Source organism: Cyrtonyx montezumae, unplaced genomic scaffold (genome assembly GCF_038088225.1).
Source record: "Cyrtonyx montezumae isolate F1298 unplaced genomic scaffold, pur_monq_1.0 scaffold_23, whole genome shotgun sequence".
Taxonomy (NCBI): Eukaryota; Metazoa; Chordata; class Aves; order Galliformes; family Odontophoridae; genus Cyrtonyx; species Cyrtonyx montezumae.
In genome coordinates, this window is record NW_027071970.1 from 7,939,638 (window position 1) to 7,964,200 (window position 24,563).

At 36.7% G+C, this 24,563-nt stretch overlaps 1 protein-coding gene across 5 annotated transcripts in view; it reads right to left on the bottom strand.

Annotated features, from left to right (window-relative positions):
* Positions 1-20,221, bottom strand: part of SFSWAP (splicing factor SWAP) — a 40,021-nt gene extending 19,800 nt beyond the window's left edge. For 3 of the 5 annotated variants that reach the window (XM_065739117.1, XM_065739116.1, XM_065739115.1), the window contains exons 1-13: positions 19,838-20,221; positions 17,259-17,428; positions 16,574-16,711; positions 14,364-14,449; positions 10,663-10,888; positions 10,086-10,201; positions 9,232-9,367; positions 7,988-8,225; positions 7,523-7,654; positions 7,054-7,147; positions 4,652-4,826; positions 3,532-3,765; positions 1,878-2,068 (exon numbers count right to left, since the gene is read on the bottom strand). In XM_065739117.1, coding sequence (XP_065595189.1) covers positions 1,878-2,068; positions 3,532-3,765; positions 4,652-4,826; positions 7,054-7,147; positions 7,523-7,654; positions 7,988-8,225; positions 9,232-9,367; positions 10,086-10,201; positions 10,663-10,888; positions 14,364-14,449; positions 16,574-16,711; positions 17,259-17,428; positions 19,838-20,100 — 2,199 coding nt within the window. In that variant the 5' untranslated portion in view covers positions 20,101-20,221. Of the gene's footprint in view, positions 1-1,877; positions 2,069-3,531; positions 3,766-4,651; positions 4,827-7,053; positions 7,148-7,522; positions 7,655-7,987; positions 8,226-9,231; positions 9,368-10,085; positions 10,202-10,662; positions 10,889-14,363; positions 14,450-16,573; positions 16,712-17,258; positions 19,809-19,837 lie in introns of those variants that run through there. The other 2 variants (XM_065739119.1, XM_065739120.1) reach the window with 2 other exon arrangements.
* Positions 20,222-24,563: the final 4,342 nt, after the last annotated feature.

Consider the following 24,563-nt stretch of genomic DNA (forward strand, 5'->3'; position numbering starts at 1 on the left):
CAATGCCACATCTTTTGAGAGGGATGCATGAGATCACACTGGATTGCAATGTGTTATGATAAAACAACGCTCAGGATGAAAGAAAAAAAAAAAAAAAGGTGACACTCCTGGAAGTAAAGTTATCATTCTGGAAGAAAAAAAGAGTGGATCACTGCAATGGCTGGAATGAGTGGGAAAGAAAAAAGAAAGATAAAATCAAGAAGGAAACTAGTTTATTCCCCTCTATGGAAAGGATGAAGTCAAGCAATGAAGAACTTATACAGTGCACGTGGGAAAGTGATGCTTGGACTGAAATTACAGCTTTGCTGCCAAAACCTGCAGATGGAGAGAAAAGCTTCAGGACAGAACTATGATGTATGAACAAATAAAACTAGAGGGATTTTCGTATATAATAAATGTAAATCCCGAATTTAGGCTTCTAAAATTGTTGTTATTTTGCTGAAATCAGAAAGGGTTTATGTAAAGTGTATTAATTCTTAGTTATTACTGAATGACAATTTTGATTCATTAACAGGAAAAAAAGCAGATCCGTGGCTTTGATCAATCCAACTTTTTAGAGTTTCGTTTTGTATTTCAAGAATAAAATTTGTAGAAAACTATTCCTAGAAACCAGTACCTACAACTAAAGAAGGGTGATGAAGAATACAGTATTTCTATGCTTATCTCTTCCAGATTTCAACAAGTTGGAAATGATTAATTCCAGAAACAACATCTCTCTTGATTTCTTTATAGTCAACTTGAAGATGAAAACTGTAATTATGAATATAGTGTTAAGCAGTCTATTGGAGTAATATAAAAATACAAAATATATTTCACTGCTAATGGAGTATGCAGAACATGACTGAAGTAAACAAAAATTACCTTAGAAAAGGCTGTCCTTAATTACAGCTTTGTCTTCAATGTTACAGAACACAAATTTGTAATCTGAATTTTTCAGCATCCTGTATTTGAGATTTTTTTCTTGCAGATTGTTTATCACTTTCTTAAAACAGTATGAAACTAATCATTTTGAACCAATGTCGAGCTAACTTTGTGAGCTCAATCACATCAACCCGAATATCTTTTGACTATTGACAAACTACCCAGAGAATATCATGTACAAACACGCTTGAATTTTGCACCACTATTCATAAATTGTTTTTTTAATCTAATAACAATAATAATAATAATAGAAAATCTCTTAACTTTTACCTTATCTTTTATCTCTTAAAATTTACCCTAAGAGGAAAACATCTTAGCATTCTAACCTTTTACAGCACTGAAATGAATGTGAAACACTCAACTAACATAATGATGAGTGATAATCATTACATAGCCTAGGTTTTTCCCATTTAGATATTTACTTTCTTGATGCTCAAGCTAGAAGCCTTAAATTGTATGGATTGATTTGCTACCTAGTTATCATCGTTTTAAATCAGCTAAATTAAAAAACAAAAACAAACCAATCAACAAACCCAACAGAATGAGTGAAAAGTAAGCTCAGTTGCTTGAGAACTATTTTAAAATCTTGAAGATGTCTACTCACAAAATACTCATTAAATAAGCAAATATTGAAATATATACCTAAACAAATTTGAAAGGGAAACATTCGAGAATTCATGGGTCACTACTGCAGAGTTAATTTTGCAATCTTATTTTGTTTTTTTCTAACTGGCAAACTGAACTCTGATTTTCACATCATATTTCTCTACGAGTACTTAACTGCCACGTAAGAACCATCTAAGATAACTGACAAAGATTAGCAGTGTTTAAAATATAACTTTCTCTCCTTTTAGAAAAATCTTCCATCTCTTCAGTCAACCTGATAAAATACTATCAGATTAACTAGTAAGTCTTCTGCTAGCTTTATGGTAAAGAGAAATTTATCTCCTCCTTACCTCAATGCTGAAAGAATTCTCTTCAACTTTCTCAGTTTCTGGCTCTGCCAGAGGATTTTTCAGGGTCTGCAAGAACAGTGCAGCTTTCCTTTTGCGTTCTGCTTGTAGCTGCTTTTCCTTTGACTCCTTGGAGGCCTGTGCAAGCTTCTCTCTTGCTGCAGCTGCTAGTCTATCCTCAAGTTTCTGTTTTGCTAAGAGAGAAGAACAAAGTTTAGAGTGAACCACACATGTGCAACTTACGTTTCCTCAAAGAAACACAGAAACAAAAACAAACAGACAATAAACAATAGACCAATAGAACCAAACAGCCCCCCCAGCTACATGCTTTTAACCTTTCTAGTACATCCATTCAAAGGATCAGTAAGGACATAATAGCTAGAAATGACGAAATTCTAACCATTATAATTTATAGATAACATCAATTCCCAAACAAAAACATTATCAGCTAAGAAAAATCTTTAGGCTTAAAGAAACTGACATGAAAATCTGATCCTGAAAATGCAGGATATTTGTGCTTTACTTGGTATTTATGGCAGCTGTCTAAAACAAAGTAGCATAAATCTGGAGGCTTTTCCTCCTCATACTCAAAGTAATGCAGACTCTCCAATTTGCTTTTCTCACAGGCCAGATCATTACTCACATCTTCCAGCCCATTTGTACACATCTTAAAGCTCCAGATAGCTTCAGAAACTGTTTTGCCATTGTTACAAGCATCAATTATTGTTATGTGATTAAAGAAAGAAAACAACCCACTTCATTTAGTGAGGCACCTAATGGAAATTTTGCCTAAACTGTCCCATCTTACACTTCCAGCTCTGTGTTCTGTGTGCATACAAGGGAACAGATTTGGTTAATTGCATTTTCCCCACGTACAGCTTTTTCCTATCACCTCTCATGCTTCATGTATTATCACTGAAAATATTTCCTATTTGCTTTAGGTATGTACCACCACAGCATACTCTGCATAGTGAGAAAATACTACTTAGCAGTGAAAAAAAAGTACATTTTGAAAATGAAAAAATTAAATTCCTGTGGCATACTCATAGTTCTATAGCAATATTAAGTTTTTAAACTGGTAAACACTGACAGCATCTCTACTGTGCAGCTGCCTGAAGGATGATTCCTTTAAAAGACCATTTCACTCAAATTCACACAGCCTGCCTTTGTGCCCTTATATACACAAACACAGTAACAGAAAAAAAACATACAAAGACTTAATGGCACTTCATTGTAGCAGTAACAAAACATCAGCAAGGTGATATTAGTGTATATGGGCATGCTACATTATTGAAAAATAGCTGGAAGCATTTCATTGTTCTGTGAAGAAAATGAGAAATGGACATGTTTTTTTCTGGACTGTGGTAATGCAAACTGGAAACTAGAAGTTTCGTGCTTCATTCCAAGGTTGTGAATAAAATAAAGAACAGAAAGATCACGCATTAGGACAAAGCATTCAGTGCCAACATATTATAGTGAAAGTTTTAGCTGAGCAACCAATGAAAATTCCATATTAAAAAATAAACAAGGAACTGTGGGAAAAGAAAAATAATCCAATTCCTACTAACATGACAGAGTGATGACTGAAAACATTCAAAATGCAATGCTTTATGAAGGAATCAATCTGTCATTTTGTTTTTGATGTAACATGAGATACCTTGTTTAGCTTCCAACTCCTCTTGTGTAAGTTGAGGTTTTTTCTCTTCAGCAGCAACACAAGGAGTGGTAACAGCTGGAGTACTGTTTGAAGAACTATTAGCATTCTCCTGCCCTTCCTTGCCTTCTTCATCCTCCTCATCACTGTCATCATCTAATTTGACACGGTTTTTCTCCAAAGGAAGAAGGTCATTTTCTTTGGCCTTGATTGCAAAGCTTATTGGAGCAAATGATGCTGTGAATGAATGGGTTAGATTTTATACATCATTAGACTACAGAGGAAATCAGGTTGAATTTCTTGACAACCCATAACACCTGTAGTCCATACCATGAAAGAAACCAAAACAACTACGAAAAAAAAAACACCAAGCTTGTGTCACCCTTGCACTGTGATTTTATTCTGAGGACAACGTAACCAATTATACTTTTCTTTGAAGAAATTTTGGAAACTTCATTTGCCCTGTAATGTTCAGTCTCAAAAATCAGTCTGTACTCCAGATGCAAACCATTTTCTAGACACAAACATATTATGTGGCTGTTAAAATGTTTCTCCATTTACTCAAAATCAGTTAAGGGTCTCCAAACACTCAATAGTGTCTCTTTTCACAGGATAACAACAGTGTGCTAGCTGACTGCCTTTCAAGAGATCCTTCCACATTATTCCTCTGCTGCTATGAATGCAAGAGGAACAACAGTCCCCTGGACACAAAAAGGATCTTTTTTTCCAGTATGACTAATGTCCAACATGATGATTAACCACGTAATAAGCCTAGTGCACTTCCTCTACACATTGTTTCATAAGACTCTTGCTTTTATTCAGAAGGAATACCTTCTTTCTCACACAGCGCTTCTAACTGTCAAGCTTTAAATGACAAAAATAAGATTCTACTGTGAACACTGATGAGAGCTTTCAACTTTGCACAAAATTGAAACCAAACAATTTATTCTGTCAGACAGTAAATACCTCAGTCTGATAAAAAAATATGAAAACAAGTAAATTGATTATTTCTTTCCTTTTCTGCATGCTGAAATTCTTTTCCATATCCTCCACCACCCCTTCTTTTTTTTCTTCAGTATGTGCTGACAAATATTTTTACGGCCAACAAATTGTGCCAACATACCTTTTACCAATTTGCCATCACTGACAATTTTAGGAGGAACATCTTTTTTAGTTTCTGAAGCTCCCTTAGCACTTGGCTCAGATGCATCTTCAGACGTGTGCTCATCTGCAAACTGAGTCTCACTTGGTGCATCAGTGGTAGTATCCGCTGGAACATCTTCTGAAGAAGATACTCCCTTTTCAAAAGAAATATGCAAGCTTACCAACTGAGTAGCTTATGACAGAGTTAATACAGTGCCTGGAGGGCTGCAGTTCTGCCAGCCATTTCAAAAATCACTATCAACAGCTAATTGTACCTCAATAAGCAGTGAAGACTGAAAGCCTGCTTCTTATAAATGTAACACACTGCTTCATGTAAACCCACAGGCTGCACAGACAGATCTGCAGTAAGATGCTGTTTTACAGGTAAGGAAATGTTCTTCAGCCAGTACACTACTGCCAAACAACTGTTTTTAAATGGTGCTTTTTAAAGCTAGACCCTAAAAGCATACACTTTTTTTCCAAAGTATATTCTTTTAGGTCTTGATCTCCAGGGTCCAGGACAAAATCCATTAAAGTTGGCTGACAGTGACAGAATGAAAGCTCCTGACATTTTTTGTTAATATACAATTGCTTCCTTTGCAAATTCAGGTTACTATAGAGATGAACACAGGTTAATGTTTAACTTTTTCTAACCTTCCACTGAAGAACATCAGACCAACTGATGGCTTTTGTGGCATTAAGCCGACATAGTACAGATCTTCTAAGATTTTCCACAGAGTAAACAATTATTGGTTCTACTGTTACGTGACTGATTCGTTCAAGACAACTTCTACACTCACACTATAAAAACACTGAGACAGATATTGTAGAATATTAAACATATTTACACAGCAAGTTGGGTGATGACATTAAATAATTTAACATTTAAATAAGTCTCAGCATACAGTTTGGCTGCTTCCCAGTGGCTGCTGTTAAATATGTTTAATGTTGAAATATAATGTATTGAAGAGATCCTTTCATTGCTCCCTGAAGCGCTTCCCATACCATCAGAACTAATTACTGAAAATCCCTGGAGAAGAAATGGACTTTATGTATTTACTGAAGCCAATAGTACAATTCTCTATTAACTTTAATGCCCAAATTGAGAATAAACAATTGCATTAGTTGTCTATACTTATGTTATTAAAGCATAAAAATAATATTGAAATCTTTATTCTAAAAAAAATTAAAGAGAATGGCATTATCTACAAAATCTTGCCATAGGATGATATGCACTGCTACACATAGCACAGCCTCAAGGAACTTGAACCAGTTTCTGCCTGCTTCTTAGCAAGCACCTAAAAAGAAAAGGTTCCTAAAAGGAACACCTAGAAGGAAACCTTTACTAATATATTTTTGGTTACGGTGTAATTTCCCCAGAAAGTAAATATTAAGTCCCTATTAATTAATTATGCAATTCCTATGAATTCAATGCACTAGGTTGCAAATAAAAAATTCCAGAATAAAAGCTGATTTTTTCAACAGAAAAATATTTACTGCAGCTTATCTTTGTAAACAGTGTTTTCAAAGCATTTTTCACAGTTAAAATATGAGACAAGTGTTTCAAACATTGAATACTATTGAATTTCTTCATTTTCCAGAAAGTTATTTTGAGGAGTTTACCCACAGGCCTACCTTCTTTCAGTTTAAGTAATTAATTGTTGAGCACTCCAATATAAGCCTTGAGATGACAAATGACATACGGCCTAAAAAGAAAATAGCTCTTTCCCATGAAAAGTTAACATCAGATAAAATATTTCTGATAATATTTGCAATTTTTTTTTCAGTATGAGAACAAACAATCTAATGCCATTAGCTAACATGAGAATGGTTAGAAATAAGGATGCCAAGTCTGGATACTATCTTTTAATTACACGAGTAGAGTAAGCAAAGGAAGTAATAAGCTGTCATGAGATTCTGAAGGTCCAGTATTATTTCAGTCAGTTGTGCCAATATTATTCTTACAAAATCTCCCTCAGAAAAGAAGCATGCCAGAAATGTAGTTTAGCTACTACTTTACAAAGAACCAAGAAGCTGTTAAAAATTTATCTCTCACCTTTCCGACAAAAGAACACTAATCCTAATTCTATGAATCTCTAGGCCTCCACGAGGTATATATACAAAAGATTCATGGCTTGCCATTTTAGAATACAACCACAGCGAGTGGCTGATCATACTAAAAAGCAAGAACTAAATATCATACCACCTCATGTATAGCAAATTAAATGCTACACAAAATTAAAATGCAACAAAAAAAGCATTTACATCCTTTGCAGAACAAGTCTCCATTACTCAGAGAGTTCAATTTTTAACAAGTCTCACAGTAGTACACTAGATAAGCAAGTCCTTTTCTCACTTACACTGCAGTTTTAATACACATACCTGACAGTTGCTGCTGCTCTCTTTTTGAAGGAAGAACTGTTTTTTAAATTCATAATAAGGATTATACTGGTGCCATGGTTGCAGGAATTCAAATCTGTTAAAAGAAAAATGAATTTGTGAAAATGCACACTAACATACCAACAATCCATTGCTGTCTAAATCTCTCTCGCAGATGGAACCTTATCTGGTATTTGGAAGGACTGTAATGTGTGTGTAAACTTCCAGATCTTATATGCAGAGAGCATGGTTTCTAGAGAAGCTTTCTGGTTGCTTGGTTGCTTTGATGATTTCAGCAATAACAGCTGGGAATAACCTTTCAGTAGGTCCCCGAATTCCTGAATTTCATTAAAATAAAACAACCAAAAAATCAAAAGTAATTTCCTTCTTGAGATCTGCACGTCCTTTTAATGTACTTATAAATGAAAACCTCAACTTTTAAAACAAAGAATGAAATAATGCTTTCTCTTACCTGAGATCATTCTTGGCACGAACACTTGTTTCAAATTTTATTCCATTCCTAGCAACATACTCAGCTAGCTTGTCAATAACAGGTTGGATATCTGGGGGTGGAGGTATAATGGCAACCACTGGAGCGATTGTGCTGAAAACATCAAAAATACATTGCTTTTAAAGATAGAATATAAATACCTTTCAGTCTCTTGCTTTAACTAAAAATATTAAATAGAGGCAGGTTCCCTGGTCTCATTATCCAATTAAAGTAACTTACCAACTAGCAAAAACTTCATAGAAGTTAAATAAAATAACCACACATAATATCAAAGACCAAAGTGAAACCAGGTAACCAAAGATGTATTAATACTGGCAACATGACTGAGGCATCACCAATAACAAAGCTGTTACTACATATTTCCTACAGCAGTGTAGGAAAGAGACCCCTCCACCAAACAAGCATATCTATAAAATTATGTGGTACCTTGTAGAAGTTGTGGTAGAGGTCAACCCACTGCTGCTATCAGTTGTGTCAGGGGGAGGTGGAGGAGTAGTACCAGGGGGCGGAGGTACAGTTGCTACCCCTGTAGTACTTGATACAGTCACCCCTGCAGGCAAGGCATTGTAGTAGGTGGCAACATCTATTCCTGGAGGTGGAGGAGCGAGGCAGTAGGTTCCATCAGGTAACATATAGTAACTATAATACATGGCTGCCACAGTTGCTATAAAGAAAACATATTTAAGAATAATTTTTATTAAAAGAATGACACCAAATAATAAAAAAAAACAAACTACTGCATCAGTACAAAGCCATGAGAATTTAGATTCATACACTGCACTAAGAAATGGTATCTAATCCATTGTGTAAAAAAATGCATGAGTAAGGAATGCATAGATTAAAAGAGAAACAGAATATACTGAGACACAGCTGGAAGCCAAATAGGTAGATATAATAAAAAAAGTGAACCAGAGGAAGTCTACAAAAAACAACCTAATATGAAATAATTCTTTCAAAACTAACTCAACTCAGGCAGTTTAGCTTAGTTAAGATTGTGCATGGATTAAGAAAGATGTGCATATATTTGAAACTAACACTGAGGAATTAGATGGCAATTATCACTGGTTGATTAATTAAATTACAGCATTGCATTCAGATCAAAATGTATTTTCAGTACAGAAAATAACAGAAGTTTAAACTTCCACTTTATTAGTAACCCCTCCAAATATATTGGTCAAAATAAAAAGACTGCAGCTATATAAAGCTGGTAAAAATCTGTTTTGAGTGTTCAAATACTTTTTCTTCTTATCTGGCAATAGATCTGGATTACAAGCTTTGGTATCAGTGTTATTACAAATGTATATTCACTTCCATAAATGAAAAAGTTATATTTCTATATTTAAGAAATCAGTTTTTCAGAATCAAGGACTTTGAAAAGAACTAGAGGCACATAAATACCATTAGGTTTGACTTCACCTTTTTGGCTATGAGAATTTTTATAAAAGCTGTGTGAGCTTTAAATATCTGCTCCCTCCCCACCCCACACTCCATCTGAGCTTTTTCTAAGGTACTAGCAATATCGTAGCTACTCAGTAGAAGAATGTACCTTCAAAGACTGATTAGACTGGAAAAGAATAAATATCATTTATGAATGATCAAATATGAATTTAACATATTTTCCTCCCACTACCCTCCAAACACCACCAGCTGCCTAATCACAATGCACTTACAATCAGAGGAATATTCTACTTGAGATGTTTGTACAGCTGCCCCATCTGTTGATTGTGTTGCTGATGAATTATTATCTGATTGTGCTTTGCGGACCAGTGCTGCAAGTGGATGATCAGGATCTACTACCTTCAAAGGCTGAAAAGAGTTTGAGAGTAAAAATAGATTAAAACATGAAGTACATATTTAAAAAACATGGTATCATCAACCTAATTTGGCTTACATTAATTAATTATCAAAAAAATTGTCCAAATACTGAAATCACTCTTTCTATAGCTCCTATATATCAGAATCAACTTAATTTTCAAGGATTTGTGGGAAAAAAAACCCCAGCAAACAAAGAGAGAAAAACTCCAAACTTTAATCTGATAAAAACACAGATCCTTACCATAAATAAATAAGTGGTTATTATTGTATTGCTTTCATGCAATGCTGGAATAAGACACAGAATCTAACCTGACTTCCCTAAATATCAGACAGTATCACTTCCATTTCTCTGAGAGCCTCGGATGTGTACAACCATCTGTCATTCCCTTTCCCTTATTCCATTATGATCAAACTCAGAAAATAAAAACATCTTTAACACTTCCAGCAAAATTTACACTTCAAGAACAGCACTAATTCTGCTGAGAAGTTATTCACTAAAATTATTACATCATGTCAAGATTTTATTTACTAAAATCTGAAAACATTTCATCTCAGCTTCTAGCAAAAAATATTTGTTTCAAGGACAGCCATCTTTGCTAACAAGAGATTAACACCTGCACATTATAACCTTTATGCCCTGTAAGCATATGTTTTAGAAATAGAAAGTATTTAGAAATAGAAAGTATTAAAGTATAATACAATGAAGTACCTTCATGAGCTCTTCAAGTCTACTGGATTTTTTAGATGCAAAGAGACTTGGATGCAGATAGTTTCCATCATCATCATCGTCATCATCATCTTCTTCCTCAGATTTGACTTTCGAGTCTGAATAAAAGCAATGTTTGAATTAACTTGGATTTGCTACAGATTTTTATTGGGAGAGAAAGAGGGCACAGGACAAGCATATGTTCTTCTAAGTAACAATATTTTTCATCAATCTACTTTTTCATAAAAAAACACAGATAAATAACAGCACTACTAGTCATCAATAAAACTAAAACTAACAGCACGGACCAACTTTCTGTCAGACTAGTGCTACTGAAAGGTTTATGAAAGCTTCAAGATTGTAGCAGTTTTTGCATGAGCACGTTTTCCCAAGCCATTTTTTCTTCTAGAAAAACTTATCCAATTTAAGGAAAATCCTGAATCATCACATCAATCTCAGCTACAGTATAACAGTACTGCTACTACAATGCCCCCAAAACACACCATTTTACCAAAACAGATCATTGGATGCCTCACTGATTCACACCCCAAAGTCATTTCTTTAACCAGCAGCTACTTACGTTTTTTCTCATCTGCTTTATTTTCAGAAGGAGCAGCATATCGTCCCTCCTTCATAGCCTTCTGAATGAATTTGTAGTAGGGATTGAGGTAGTGATCAAATCGCAAGAAGTCAAACTGGGAGTTGCGTGCTTGCTTGGCTTTCAGCATAATCTCAAACTGTGCTCCCTGCTTGCAGACAAAATTTGCAGTTCGTTCTATAATCGCATGCATTTTTGCTGTTGGTGGCTGTGGGAGTAAAATAACATGTATTTATATTTTCATAAGCAGTTTGTCGAGTCTGCCAAACTCCAGAAGGAATCAGAAAGAGCAGCAGTTCCCTGCCTGGCTTCTCAGCTTTCTCTATCAACAGTGTCATCATCACTTTCAACTGGTGGAAGCATATCAACAATGAAAAAGAAAAAAAAACAAACAGTCCCCACCTTCCCCAGCAGGTCATTCATCTTTTGCAAGATGCTCTGCATCTATCACAACAAACTGAACAGGGGAACAAATTTTGGTTGAGTTTGATGCAGCAAAAACATTATTTTAAGCCAGGCACAGACACCACCACAAGAGAGGAAACAGACTTGTTTGTTGACATAGCAGTGACAATGTACAGTCGATCTACATTTAGATCTCAAGGTGCTCTGGAGAGCCACCACGCATGGTCTTATCACTGAATGTGCAAGTATCATTCCCTAATTATAAAAACCTCTTAGAGTGTTGCCCTCGTGAGGCCCCTCCTGGAGCACTGCATCCAGGCCTAGATGATCTTAAAGGTACTTTCCAACCCAAGCTATTCAATGATTCTGTGCCTTTTCTTGGAAGGGACATCTTGCACCATTAGACAAACACCCTGCAATTTTATGTACTGTCACATCCCATAAAGAGTCATTAGACAGGTCAACAATGAAAGAAAATGAATAAATGTAAGTAGCATCTATGCATTTCCACTCCTGAAATCCCATGCCATGTCAAGGAGCGAGAACAAGAAGATCACCATTAAAGAATGAATAAATTTACCACTGACTGTCTTTAATTTCATACTTCTCTTTTCTTTCTTGTGCTCAACAAACTGTGCATTCTCATAATAAATAAAATGTCACACTAATGATTCATTTCAGCTTTGAATTTTTATTGGTCCAAAGGCAGATATATGCCACAGACCTCAGAAAATCTTTTGCAGAAGATCAGAAGTAAAAGAGACAGTGGTGCTCTGTTCAGGGCGAAAGTCTGAATGAGACTGAACAGCACATTTTCAAAATCATCTTCAGCCAGTTGGATTCTATATCAGAACAACATGTTCAATCAGGAAAAATAATTAGTTGTTTCAAAATTCACTTGTCCCTCTAGAACACCACTGAAGATTATTTTAATTAGAGATAATGAGGTTCTCGACAAACAGACTGCTTTGTTCATAGTCAGTTTTACAATTTAGTCATATATGAAATTCATCCTCTTCAGCAGTTCTTATACTGAAATATAATGTGTATTTCAAGGCCTACAGATTTATGAATAGAGCAACAAATCAGGAATTTGTACTGGAATTTACTATCTGGTTTTGAATTTGAAACTGACATTGTTTTATAAGCTCTGAAAAACTAGCAGCACCAATGATCTGCAAAACTTTAGAAATTTTACACAGCAAAAAACATTAAATCACCATCAGGTAAATGCAGATGTCATATTTTACTTACTTACAGCATTTAATAAAAACAACTAAATTAAATTGGTAAGAACTATTTGTTGTAACTTCAAAAAGCAAGAGTACCTTTAGAACACAGAAAAATCCTGTGAAGAATGGTCACATTATGCAAGTGCTATCATCTAATCTGATATTCCATTCCAATCTTTAATTACTATGGTAATTAAAAAAATTTCCTGAGTATCCCTTACAGCAAGTTAAACAACAATCTTTCTGTCTTGACTGAGCCTGGAAAGCTCATCTTGCCTCTCAAATGTGTTCTTTTTGAGAAAACAGCAATTTTCAAACTTTCTTCATAAAACTAACGGATAACACCCTCTTGCTGCACACTTCCATGGCATCCACAATCTTCTTAAAATGCAGTAGTCCATGAACCCAGACCACAATCTAAGAAGTAGAATATACGTATGCTTGACATAATTCTTGCATTACACGTTCCACAGCGACATCACTGCTACAGTTGGAGTTGCCACATACTCAACATTTAACAGCTCAGCCTCTGGATCTTTTTTTAAACAGCAACGTTAACAAAATATAATGCATCTGTATGTGCTTGTCTATCAGCTGTGGATCAACATAATGGCAAATTATTATTTTTTTTTTCCAAGGGAGCAGGGTTGAGTGAGCAATAATTCACCAGGCTTCCATTCTTCACAGCAATTGAATTAACACATACAAAGAACAGAAAATATACTTTCAATATTAAAACTGAATTACTTGGTTGGAACGACAACATCATCAAGCCTCACTAAAACATGCCCATTGTTTCCAGTCCAGGGTCAAGCATACACTGTTTTCAGAGCTGCTGTCTAGTCCTTTCTGGATTTACTGGCTTGTTTTAAAACCTAAACTAAACATCCCCATTCACTTTCTGTTCATCTGAATACACTGAATTTCAATAGCTGACTTATAGAGAAATTACTCCAGTAAGCCCCACACTACATTCTACAACTATAAAGTTTATAAGAAGTTTCAGAACAAAAGTCACCAAAGCAGATTTCTAAGCAAGTAAACTTTCTTTCACCTGCAGACACTTTGGAAACTGCATACAAATGCCAAATAAGCAGTTTCTGACCAACAACTCAACACTCCTAACACTAAAGGGTGACTGCTAATATAAAGCCAGTAATGTACAAAAACCCAAACTCAGCAGTGGGTTGGTAAGCACTTTACCATTGAAATATACTGTAAGACTGCACAGAAAAAATAAAAAAATTGCACGATAGAGATGTTAAACAGCTCTTAGTACTATATTAAGAACAAAACAAAACAGGAATTTTCAATTAATGGCTAATGAAACAGATGAACAGTCTTAATCAAATACTCTGTGTTCATGATTAGTTAGTCTAACAAAGTGCTTTAAGTCTTGACTATCCAAGATCATCAAGCTGAGAAGGCAAGTCGAAGGCAAGCATAGTACAGAATATTATATGGCTTTTCAATATCTCTTCTGAAAACAGAAATCAATGTAAAGCCTTCATGTTTACAATTGTACTCAAACACCAATATTACTTCAGAGAAGGATCTTGGAAGGAAAAGAACTGTTCAGCTTCCCTCAAGGAAAACAGGCAAGCTGCATTGAAGCTTACAGTTTAAAGTACAGCAAATTCTGGTATAATCACGTAGGGAAAAGCCTCCATAACTTTCGTTTTTCAGAATCTTCTAGAAATAAACTATTACTTTCCTCTTTGAGTGGTCTAGTCTTAAATGTAGCCTTTATATCCAGTCACTTCCTTCACCTTTCAGATTGGGACCGCATATCCATTTTTCCACATAATCTGTAAAACCTCAGGTGATACTAAACACACTCAGTGTAAACACAGTAATAATTTCAGCATGAATAATAACATTCAAGAGACTTTATGAGAACCTTAAAAATTAAAAAAGTACATCTGAAATGAAGCTACAATTTCAGAATAATTTCAAGACCACCAAAATGAAATTAATGGAGAAAAAGGAATATAAACTCCTTAAAAATCCACAAAAACGTAGGATGCATAGGAAGTACACACATACCAGTTCCACATCAGAAGGTACGTTCAGTCCTGGAGGGGCAACAAAAGGTTCTTCATTTTCTTCCACATTTTCTGTCTGAGCTGTTTCTATAACAAATGACAGGACAAAATATTATAGCACATAGCATGACAGCACATCCAAATTTTTAACACAAAATCACTACAACAAAGTTCATCTAAAAGGATACGCAGTCCAGAAATCTCATAAACATTAACACTAAAGACATTTAGATATGATTCCTCTTCCTGATGTTACACAGTTTTCTAGCAATTTGGAGAGTACAAACAAGAAGAAAACTTAATGGAGGGGAAACATAACTTGGACACTGAGGTCTGCGTCCCCATTGTAAAGTAATGGAGTATCATTCTGATGTTATGTTTTTATTACTGATCTGCTTCAAGAAATTACAGAAAGTGCAAACTTACTGTGCAGGGATGAAGAGTGTAAAGAAAGCAATGACATTTCTACAATAATACATGCATTAAATTTCAAGTCAGTATTTTCTATTCCTTAGAAATTCAAAATGCATATGCAGACCAGATGCTTTTACACACTGTAAGCTACCACTAACCCCACATGGGTCAGGGGAACTATGGACACAGGCAAATAGAACAGCCTAGCTGTGCATCAGGAGCCACAGTGACTACTTGCATGCAAAGTGTTACCCATGCAAGAAGAAGTGGCATATTTTCTACTGCTGTATGCAATTTTTATGTACTCAACCATTTTAAGTCCACAAAGGTACAGAGAAATTTCAACATTAGGGAAAAGAAAAAGCAGCAGACAAATAACAGTTCTGTTTCTTTTGGCAGCAGCTCTAACTAATATTGGAAGTGTTCACAGAAGTATAGTCTGTGTAATTCATGCTACTGTTATATGCACCTTCCAATACTGAATTTTTCTCTATTACAATTTACAAAAATGAATTTAAGGATTTACAGTCCTATATTATTGGAAATGGCTATCATACAGCAATCTATTAAAATGCTATACAGATTCAACTACAGCAAAACATAATACTGACATTTCTTTTTTATTCCAGCTACTCTCCCATACTACTAGAATGTGCCCCGCTGTTATCCATCATTACTCTAAGTTTTCAATACATAGTTTGACAAGAAAATTAACAACTAATGTAATGTTCCAGTGAGCTACAATGAAGATCTCTGCTTCTTGTCAGCAGCACTTAGAACTCTCACTGAAACAAAAGATCTTATAATACTTTAGTATGGCATTTCCATGCCACTACCAAATATAGATTAAACAGATATTAACTTGAAGAACTGAATAATTCTCTTTTTCAATGACTCAGACACATATTTTTTAATGTTCAAGTTGTACCTTACTACTGGAAGAATGATTCCATTAAAACCAAAATACATTATTCTAGGGATCTCACCATTCCAGGAAAGAAAAACATGTACAGCAACCTACATAAAACTTGAACTCACAACTCTTAACAAATGAAGAAGGAATTTTCAAAGCAGCATTCCATAACGTTATGGCATGTTTTCACAGTTTTGCAAATGCCTCCTCCAATGAGGACACACTATAAGGTTCATTAGATTCCATTTTTAGCAACCAGCAGAGAGGGGAACATTCACTTTTCTAATCTCTGCGCAGTACAGAAAAACGTGGCAAACTAAAAACATGTTCTTAATCTTACCCAATTCTTCTGCTGGTGTAAGTTGTACACAGATCTATACAATGTGCAAAACACCCACTTGACAAGAAACACTGAAAAACTATATGCAAACAATTGCATATATATTTGGTTATGTAATCTATCACACATAAAGAAATAGAACAAATGACATCACTGAAAAAGAGAACACAAAACTCAAGTGCACAGGAGAAGCCCTTGGTGGAATGCAAGTACCAGCAACACTGCCCCGACAGAGCCAGCCTTCCCTACACATCAGCAAGAACAACCAGTCTTTAATAGCTACAATTATATTATACTGCATTATATCACATCCCTTGGTAAAACAAGCACATCTCTTACCACAGTAACCCAGCCATAATTAGTTAAACAACCCCAATTACTGATTAAATAATCCTATCTTTACTAAGACATAGTTCACTAATGCTTGGAAGGTTCCTTATCATTTTATGTTAAAAATGCAACTGACTTCAACTGAAGATTAACACAGAAGACAGAAGAGCTATGCTCCTCCCCTCAAATAACCCTCACTATTTTTATCCCTGACCTCTTTGTTTTGCAGGCTGATGCTCCTCCTCTTCAGTGGGTTCTGAAGGGTCATAATAATCACTGCCATAACGGAATCCCACTGCATTATAGGTGCCATCTTCCGCCAAAGCTTCACTCAGTCTTTTATATTCCTCCTCTTGAACAAAAACACAGTTATCAATTAATACAACATATTTAAAAGCTTATGTCATAAAAAAAATGAAATAAAATAAAAGGTAATGATTCTTACTTAAGTTTTCAGATGAGACGTTTTCACCTAATCAATTTAACTTTCATTAAAAACTAAATAGAAAAAGGCAGCATGTACATATGCTGACTACTTATATCTCCCTGAAGAGATAAAGGCTGATGGTTAAGACATTTCTAACACAATTATGCAGACAAGAGCAATGACTTTCAGTTATATGCCACTGGAAAAGAAGCAGGATGTGTTTATGTTATTCTTTTTTTGGGGAGGGGTTGACATCCCAGTGCCCTCAGAATCAGGGCAATTTCTGTGTGGATCTATATTTAAACTATCCTGTGGTCCTCTCACATACGCAAAGACTCCCGTTTTTCGAATCCACTGGATACTGTCAAGATAACATCAGAAAAAAGAGAGTATAAAATAAGTAGGAGTTAATTTAATTTCAAAATTATTTATATAAACATGTGCTAACTCAGGAAGTTTCCTTGAGCAATACCTTGCCTCGCCTCCTCCTCAAGCAAGTCCGTATGCAAGGCTAAATACCTCTCTTCATCACAGAGGGCCTCTATTCTAGCTTCCTCTTCAGACAATTGATAATCTCTGTTCCACGTAGAATATTCAGCATCATATTCAGAAAGGTCATGCAGGTGACCACGCCCATCATACCTGCAGGACGAAAAAGTTGGTCAATGCAAAAAACTTAGGGCTTGAGTTCATGTGGCTACTTAAATACTTACCCATTAAAAATGAAAAAAAGAAAACAAAACAAAAAAAACCACTTACATGTTAAAGCATATCTCCTCTTAGAATTTACATTTAATTTTGCTTATCATTTGTCACCAACTATCGAAAATTTGTTTAATAGTCTAAATTCCTCTCAAAGAAACTAAAAAATAATTACAATTAAAGGCAAAGGTATCCTTTAATAGTTTAAGTGGGATCCATTTCCTTAACAGCTCTTACCGTACGTGGTTCAACCAACCAATCAACGTCACTTGCAAAATATCGTTTTCTGGAAAGTCAAATAGCTTACATTCACACAAACCGAATACATAAATACCTATCCGTAAGAACCAAACGGTGGAAATTTCCTCGCTTCTTTCTGCTAGTCCCGAACTCTCAGGAGATATCTTCACCATAGAAACTTGCGTCCATTGGAGGTAAAATCATGGCTAGGCTCGGCCCCTAGCCATTTGGCTGAGGAAATAAGTTCTGGGTTATGTGATAGAGAGACACACATACATAGGAACAGTAACATATACATGCAATTTAAGGAGGATCACCGTAAAAACGGCAGAGATCAATGACGTACACTTCCTTTCTACTACGCAGAAATAATTTTATTTCCAGGAAAAGCATTGCATTGGGATAATGTGTATGCATTATAAAAGAAACTGATTGAAAAGTGTCAGTAAAGTCCACTCCGCTGAGGTGTCTTCCCACACACAACTCTTGACTTGTGCCAACTTGCTAGACCAAAAACAAAGAAAGTAAATAGCCTAATAGCAAAAAGTTAATGAAACACGTAGGTCTGGTTAATCGAGCTCTGTTACAGAGAACCTCCAAACAATGTCTTCTCACAGCAACGTGCTTTTCTCAAAATGGTGAAAGTGAAGACTTCCTGCTGCTAAAAAAAAAGAAGCTAAGCTTCCAAAGGAGTCTACAGAATTAGTAAATGCAAGCTTCCTTAACTTACACATGTATACTATGAGATTTTTTGGCTGTTCTATGTATGTACATACACACACATACTTATTTTTGCTCCCAACAATTTCTACAACTACCACAAACTGGGTTACTGCTGTATATAACCACAAAAATGGCCTCTGCCTACTAACAAAATCCATCATAGAAGTAAGCTGCCATCAGAAGTGTATTATAACACTTCTCACGTAAATAAGAAATAAAACATAACATAAATTCACAGTTGTTTTTTCACATATTCATATTTACTCAAATTTAATAAACTTCAATCGTAAGAATCCAACACTGTGCAAGGGTATTTCTTTTTTCTCCATGTTGTGGATATTTTTCAAGCCAATTAGAGTAGTGTCAAATTGACATAAGAAAAATCATGCTTAGCATCAAACCAATGATGAAATTGAGGGAACAAATATGTATAGTATGTCATGTGATCCTTTTCAAGCCAAAATCCTGCCATCTTTCCCAGTGAGGTGTTCAGGGTCAGCCATAAGTCTTCTTAAATTGTACTAAGCTGTACTCTTAGAGCTCCACTCACGTACCCAACTTGACTTCTAATTTTCTTTCTCCAGATAAATATTCAGAAAATTCATTCTGAATAAACTGCTTCTAAATCCCAAGCTGCACTGCTGAAACTGCTAAGAGACCAGAATAAAGCTCAAACCACCAGATTCTGATATACTGTCTGGCCATGGTACTCCCTGTTACCTACTCAACAACCTACAAAGCCACCTATAACATAAAATTTGAAAAGCAAGCACCCAAAAACAGAGCCACGCTGGTTGATACAGTGATTCACGCAAAGCACAGGAAAATGCAATGAAATGAAGAGTTGCTCCTGGGGTACCCCACCAACAGCTTGTAGTCAAGATTACACAGAATTAAACCTAATTTCCTGTAAGGTGGGTAAACATCTTTTCACTTCCCACACTGCACTCTGCTTGCCGAGAGAACACATAATGCTCCTAATAAAAACTCTAATGTTCTCTTGGTTTCAAAGTGAGAAAAGACATCTGTGGTTTGCATGGAAAACAGATCATTCCCCCTTTCCACTCTGCAAACTCAGCCCGAGCAAGTGGAGGAGGAAGAGCCAGCACATTGGTCTCAGAAAGGTGGGAACTTCCCAACACTGCCAGCGAGGGGAACCCCAAGTTCCCATTGCCAGGGGAGAGCAGTGTTCCACACGCAGCACTGGAAACAGCCTAGCAAGAGGCGCGGCCCTCCAACGCTGCCAGTGAAGAATATCCCCACACAACTGGCAGCGAGCCCTCCGCTCATCCCCCGCCCTCGCTTGCCCACAGCACAAGGGGAGGCACAGAAAGAGGCTATAACAGGAGATCTCGCAGCACAGTCTAGGGGTTGTGTTACACCGACCTATCGATCATGATCTTGGGGTCTCCCATCCAAGGAATAAGGTGTCGCCCCTGCTCCTGGTACTGAGCCTTCTCATCATCTCGAAACAGCTTGCAGGCATAGCCGAACACCAGCAGCTCCACACGGCTATTCCCACCTCCACCTCCTCCTCCTCCACCTCCTCCGGGAGGCCCGGGAGCCGCTCCCCCGCCTGACAACAACATGAGGGGCGGCGGGCCTGCCTCTTCTGCGATCCGTCGAGAGCCCCCGACCCCTCCGTACATCGGCGGAGGGCGCGGCGAGGAGGAGGAAACTCGCAGTAACAACGACTGTCCGAGCTGCGAGTCCCCCAGGAGGCCGGGCCCGCGCTAAACTCCACAGCTCCAGGACACCACAGTCGCCATCACCCGAAACAAAATGGCGAACCTTCCGCTTCCGCTGGCCGGGCAGAGAGCAGGGAACTGCCTGCTTTCCGGCGCTCGTAAGATTCGCCTCTAAACTTCTGAGACTCGAGGGAGAAATCAAACGAGCACGTAGCGCGGACGGGCTTCACGCTGCTAGCGTTCGGTGCATGGAGCAGTGCTAGTCGGCACGTTCGGTTTTTTGGAGTGGATTCTTATGTCAAGGGCGTAGCGAAAGTGCGGATTGGAGGGGTGGCTCGGGCCTGCTGTGTGTGCGCCAGGAGCAGCGCTGGGGTGGCGCGCTGTGCTGAGGGGGCGCGCGCGGCTCTGCGGGCGGGGGCAGAGCGGAGCCGCGGCCGTGTGGGGTCGCGGCAATCGGGTTCGCTCAGAGTTGGGGCGCACGGGCCCCGGATCGTTGAATTGATAAATTATACTTCTGCTAAAAATACGTAGTCCAGCCCAGAATTGTCAGTGGTGTTTACCTCAGCGTGGTGACATTTTTCAGCTCACTAAAACAGAGCTCACTGTGAAGAAACAAGATGATCTGTCTGTGTTGTAATAAACATTATAATGAAGTGTATCACGTTTCCCAGCCAAACGGGTTAGTCCATAACCCTTAACGATTCTGAACACTTTTTCTTCCTTTTTTTTTTTTTTTTAATTTAATGGTCCTATTCAAGCTCTACTTTGATGTAAAGTAGACTGAGATATAAAGAAGATATAAAGCAGGCTGAAAAAAGCTGTGTGGAGCAGTGGGAAGCAAAAGTGCAGCTCTTGTCAGCATCTGGAAGTACCCGCTACCATGGTCACGTGATGAAGAAACCCAAAACTTTCTTTTTCAGTCATAGCCATAACATTGAAAACAATCCATTGGGTTTCCACCATGTCTGTGATAGGGAACTGCAACGCAGAAGTAAACATCATAAGGCTTCTTCTGGGTAATTGTGACGTAGTGCTGGTGCACCTGCAATTCCACATCCAATAGTTGAAAATGTTCCACATCCAATGGTTGAAAAGTGAAATTCCCGAAGTTAGCAACTTTGTACCCCAGGAGCAAACTTTGTGATGAGTATTGGAATTTTTTGTAACTATCTGGTGGCTTCAAAGCCCTCAGTGAGGAAATCTCGTAAAGGTCGATGCCTCGAATGTGTCTCGCTGTCTCATAAAAATTGTTTCAACAAGGAGATTAGTTATTGCATTCCTCTTTGAAAATCTGGATGTGAATACCAGGGATGTGCATGGGAACAGAATTGAGCATCACCCCACAGTGTTGTGCCATTTGGAAAACTTGCAGTAAAAAAAAGAGCAGGAAAAAACAACAGAAGTTAAAGGACAAACAATAGACTCTTTATGAAAGGATAAAAGAAAGTAATTAGATATTGATATGTGGTGATGTTTTCATGACTTCCTTAAGCCTGGTAATGCAAATGTCTCATATAGATAATATGAGACATATATATAATATAATATAATATCTCGCATATAGATAATACAGCACCAAAATGGCTCTGAGGAATAGAAGTGATCATGTAATAAGCAAACTTCAGAATATTTTACCAGCATATCGGCATTTGAGATGTGCATGTGAGCTGTGTGTGAGTCGGATAAGGGCAAACAGAAATCTTAGTTACAAAAAATGCAATTACAGGAAGATGGAGGGAGTATTCTAATGAGCTCTGTAATGGTGAAATGGATAAAGGTGAACAAACAGCAAATTTCCAACCAGCTGAGCAATTTGTGGAAGAATCAAGAGGCAATCAGAATGCCCAGGAACAATACGGCACCAGGTGTTGATAATGTTTCCACTGAATTATTAAGAACAGGAGGGGATATGCTAACTCAAAGACTATGAAAGTTAATTTGTGTTAATTTGGTGATGTGAAAATAATGTAGAGAAATAGGAAAGGGTATGCATGTGTCTGTTTTTAAGAGAGGATGAAGTGAAACCTGAGGGCTCTAGCATCATCTCGCTGTTTATCACAGCATGTAATATTCTAGGCTATTTGTCCACATGTAGTTACTCTTCACAAAGAACAGGAATACAGCACAGTGATTATTTTCAAATTGTAAAGTCCTGACAGAAAAATGTAGAAATGTGAGCAGGCTACATCTCGAGAACTTAATTTAAGAAAGCATGTGGTGGTACATTTGCATTGTAATAATATCTGTGATAGATTTATTTTTTCAGTTTAAGTAAATGATCCTATTTTTTTTTTCCAGTTTATGTCATCATCAGAGACAGAAAGAAAACTTGGTGCTAGTTGTAGGGTATGTTGTTCTTTTTAGGGCTGTTACCTATCTTTTTTCCCTCCATCTTAGTAGAACTACAGTCATCTAGTATCATGCAGTTTACCTTTAGCTAAAAGTGTAGAAAGCCATAGTATATCTCAGTTCTGAAGTAGGTCTGAAGGAAAAATGTGTTGGGCTGATTCTAAAGGAAAATACCTTTTGCCTCAGTGATATAAAAGAAATATCAAGCACACCAAAAGAACGCATCCAGCATTATTCCAAACAGGAGAAAAGAAATCTCAAGTGCTGGAGTGAAGAGACCCTACTGAAAAATAAGATAAGAGAGGGTAAGCAGTCCTAAACAGAAATGTGCTTTTTTCCATAATGAATAAGTTGTAATTTGGGGGTGGGGTTTTATAAAATTTCAAAGAAAGGGTTAAATTCCTTTATATTGGTTACAGGGAGACATGAGTTCATATGAGACTGCTACCATAAAAGAATGCTGATCAACACATGCATAGAGTTCTTTACTTTCATTTAGTAAAAATGGAAAGCTTGCATATCATTGTATCAATCTTGACACTGGGACTCAAAATAGGTTTGTTATTTTTGTAGAAAATGCTCTACTTAAGTTGGAGATGAGATCTAAGGTTTCTTGTCATCATTTATTACAGAACTTGGTGTGAACTCATTCTGCTGTCAGACATCTTTATTCATCTCAGTGGTATCTTGTAACGAAAGAGCTGCTGTGTTCTTTAGGGAAGTATGCACAGAACCAGTGAGCTTAACTTGAACATTAAAATTGTGTATAATTAATCTCTTAAAGATGGCATTCTCTGAATTATCATGACTTCTTAAGCAGATTTTACTTCTTCCAGTACTATAGAATCCCCACATAAAGCATACAGTAATTCCAGTCCAATTTACTTGGAATCACATTTTAAACACAGAACTGCTATAAAATAGTAGCTAGGTAAACAATTTATAGGTATGGTAATGACTGTAGTATGTAACTGGCTACGTTAATGACTGGGTGCAGAGTAACAGTAACGGTTGACGATTTCTGGCTCTTTCTATGACAAGCTTTCTGTAATTCATAGTTTAGTTACTGCCTTTATTTCCAGAGAGTTGCTTAGTACTTATGCAAAGATTATATTTACATGTCTGTCTAAATATTAATTAAATGTTTTCTTCCTTTAGGTTCCATCTTTTTATCTATTGAGGACTTTTTTTATGTATCCTTCGTTGGGTTCTTTCTCCTGTGTACATATATTTCATGGCCTGCCAATTTCTACAATTAATTTATCTGGTTACTGTCTTCTGGCCATAGGACTGCTTTCTTGAGGGTGATTTTAAAAAGCAAAGATGCACATAATAGAAAACATTATGCTCAAACAGGAATAACAGGGAGGGGGGAGGGAGTGAGGACTATCTGGGAAAATGTGTAACTTTTTTTCCCTGAGATGTTTGCCTTGAAAGTGCCTGGCAGGTTCTATCAGACAGCCCTCAACACAGGACTGAACAGTGTAGCTCAGCTAGTAGGTGCCATCATTTGATTGAAGAAATTTCAGTTACTTTCATTTTGATGTAGTAGAATTTAATGCATAGCTGATGACAAAACACAACAAAATTAAATGAGCTTGTCCTTTTTTTTCCTTCCACTTCTTTATTCAAAACCATCTTCACTGCTGTATCATCAAAGGCATTTTACTACTGTGTGCTTAGAAAGAGTAAATTAAAGTTTATGAGTAGCACTAACAATCAATGTTGAATTTGCTCCTGAATTCTTATAGCAGTAGCTTTGTTTTCATGCTTTTTTTTTTTCCCAAAATGGTGATTTGTGTATGAGATAGTGCAGTTAAAATGTATAACAAACCTTTTTTGTTACTGTATAAAAGATTTGAAAAGCAATTTAAATAGTTTAAAATATATTCAGTTTATAATTAATCAAATTCTTTACATTGAGCTTTCATCATGGATTTGCTTTTGTTGTTACTGTGGAAGTAAGTTGTTTGCAAAACATAATATCATGGGATAATAGCTTGCTTTCTGTTTTACTGATCTTTTGTTTGCGTTATTTTTTAAAGTAATGTTCCATCTTGCAGATAAAGTAATCA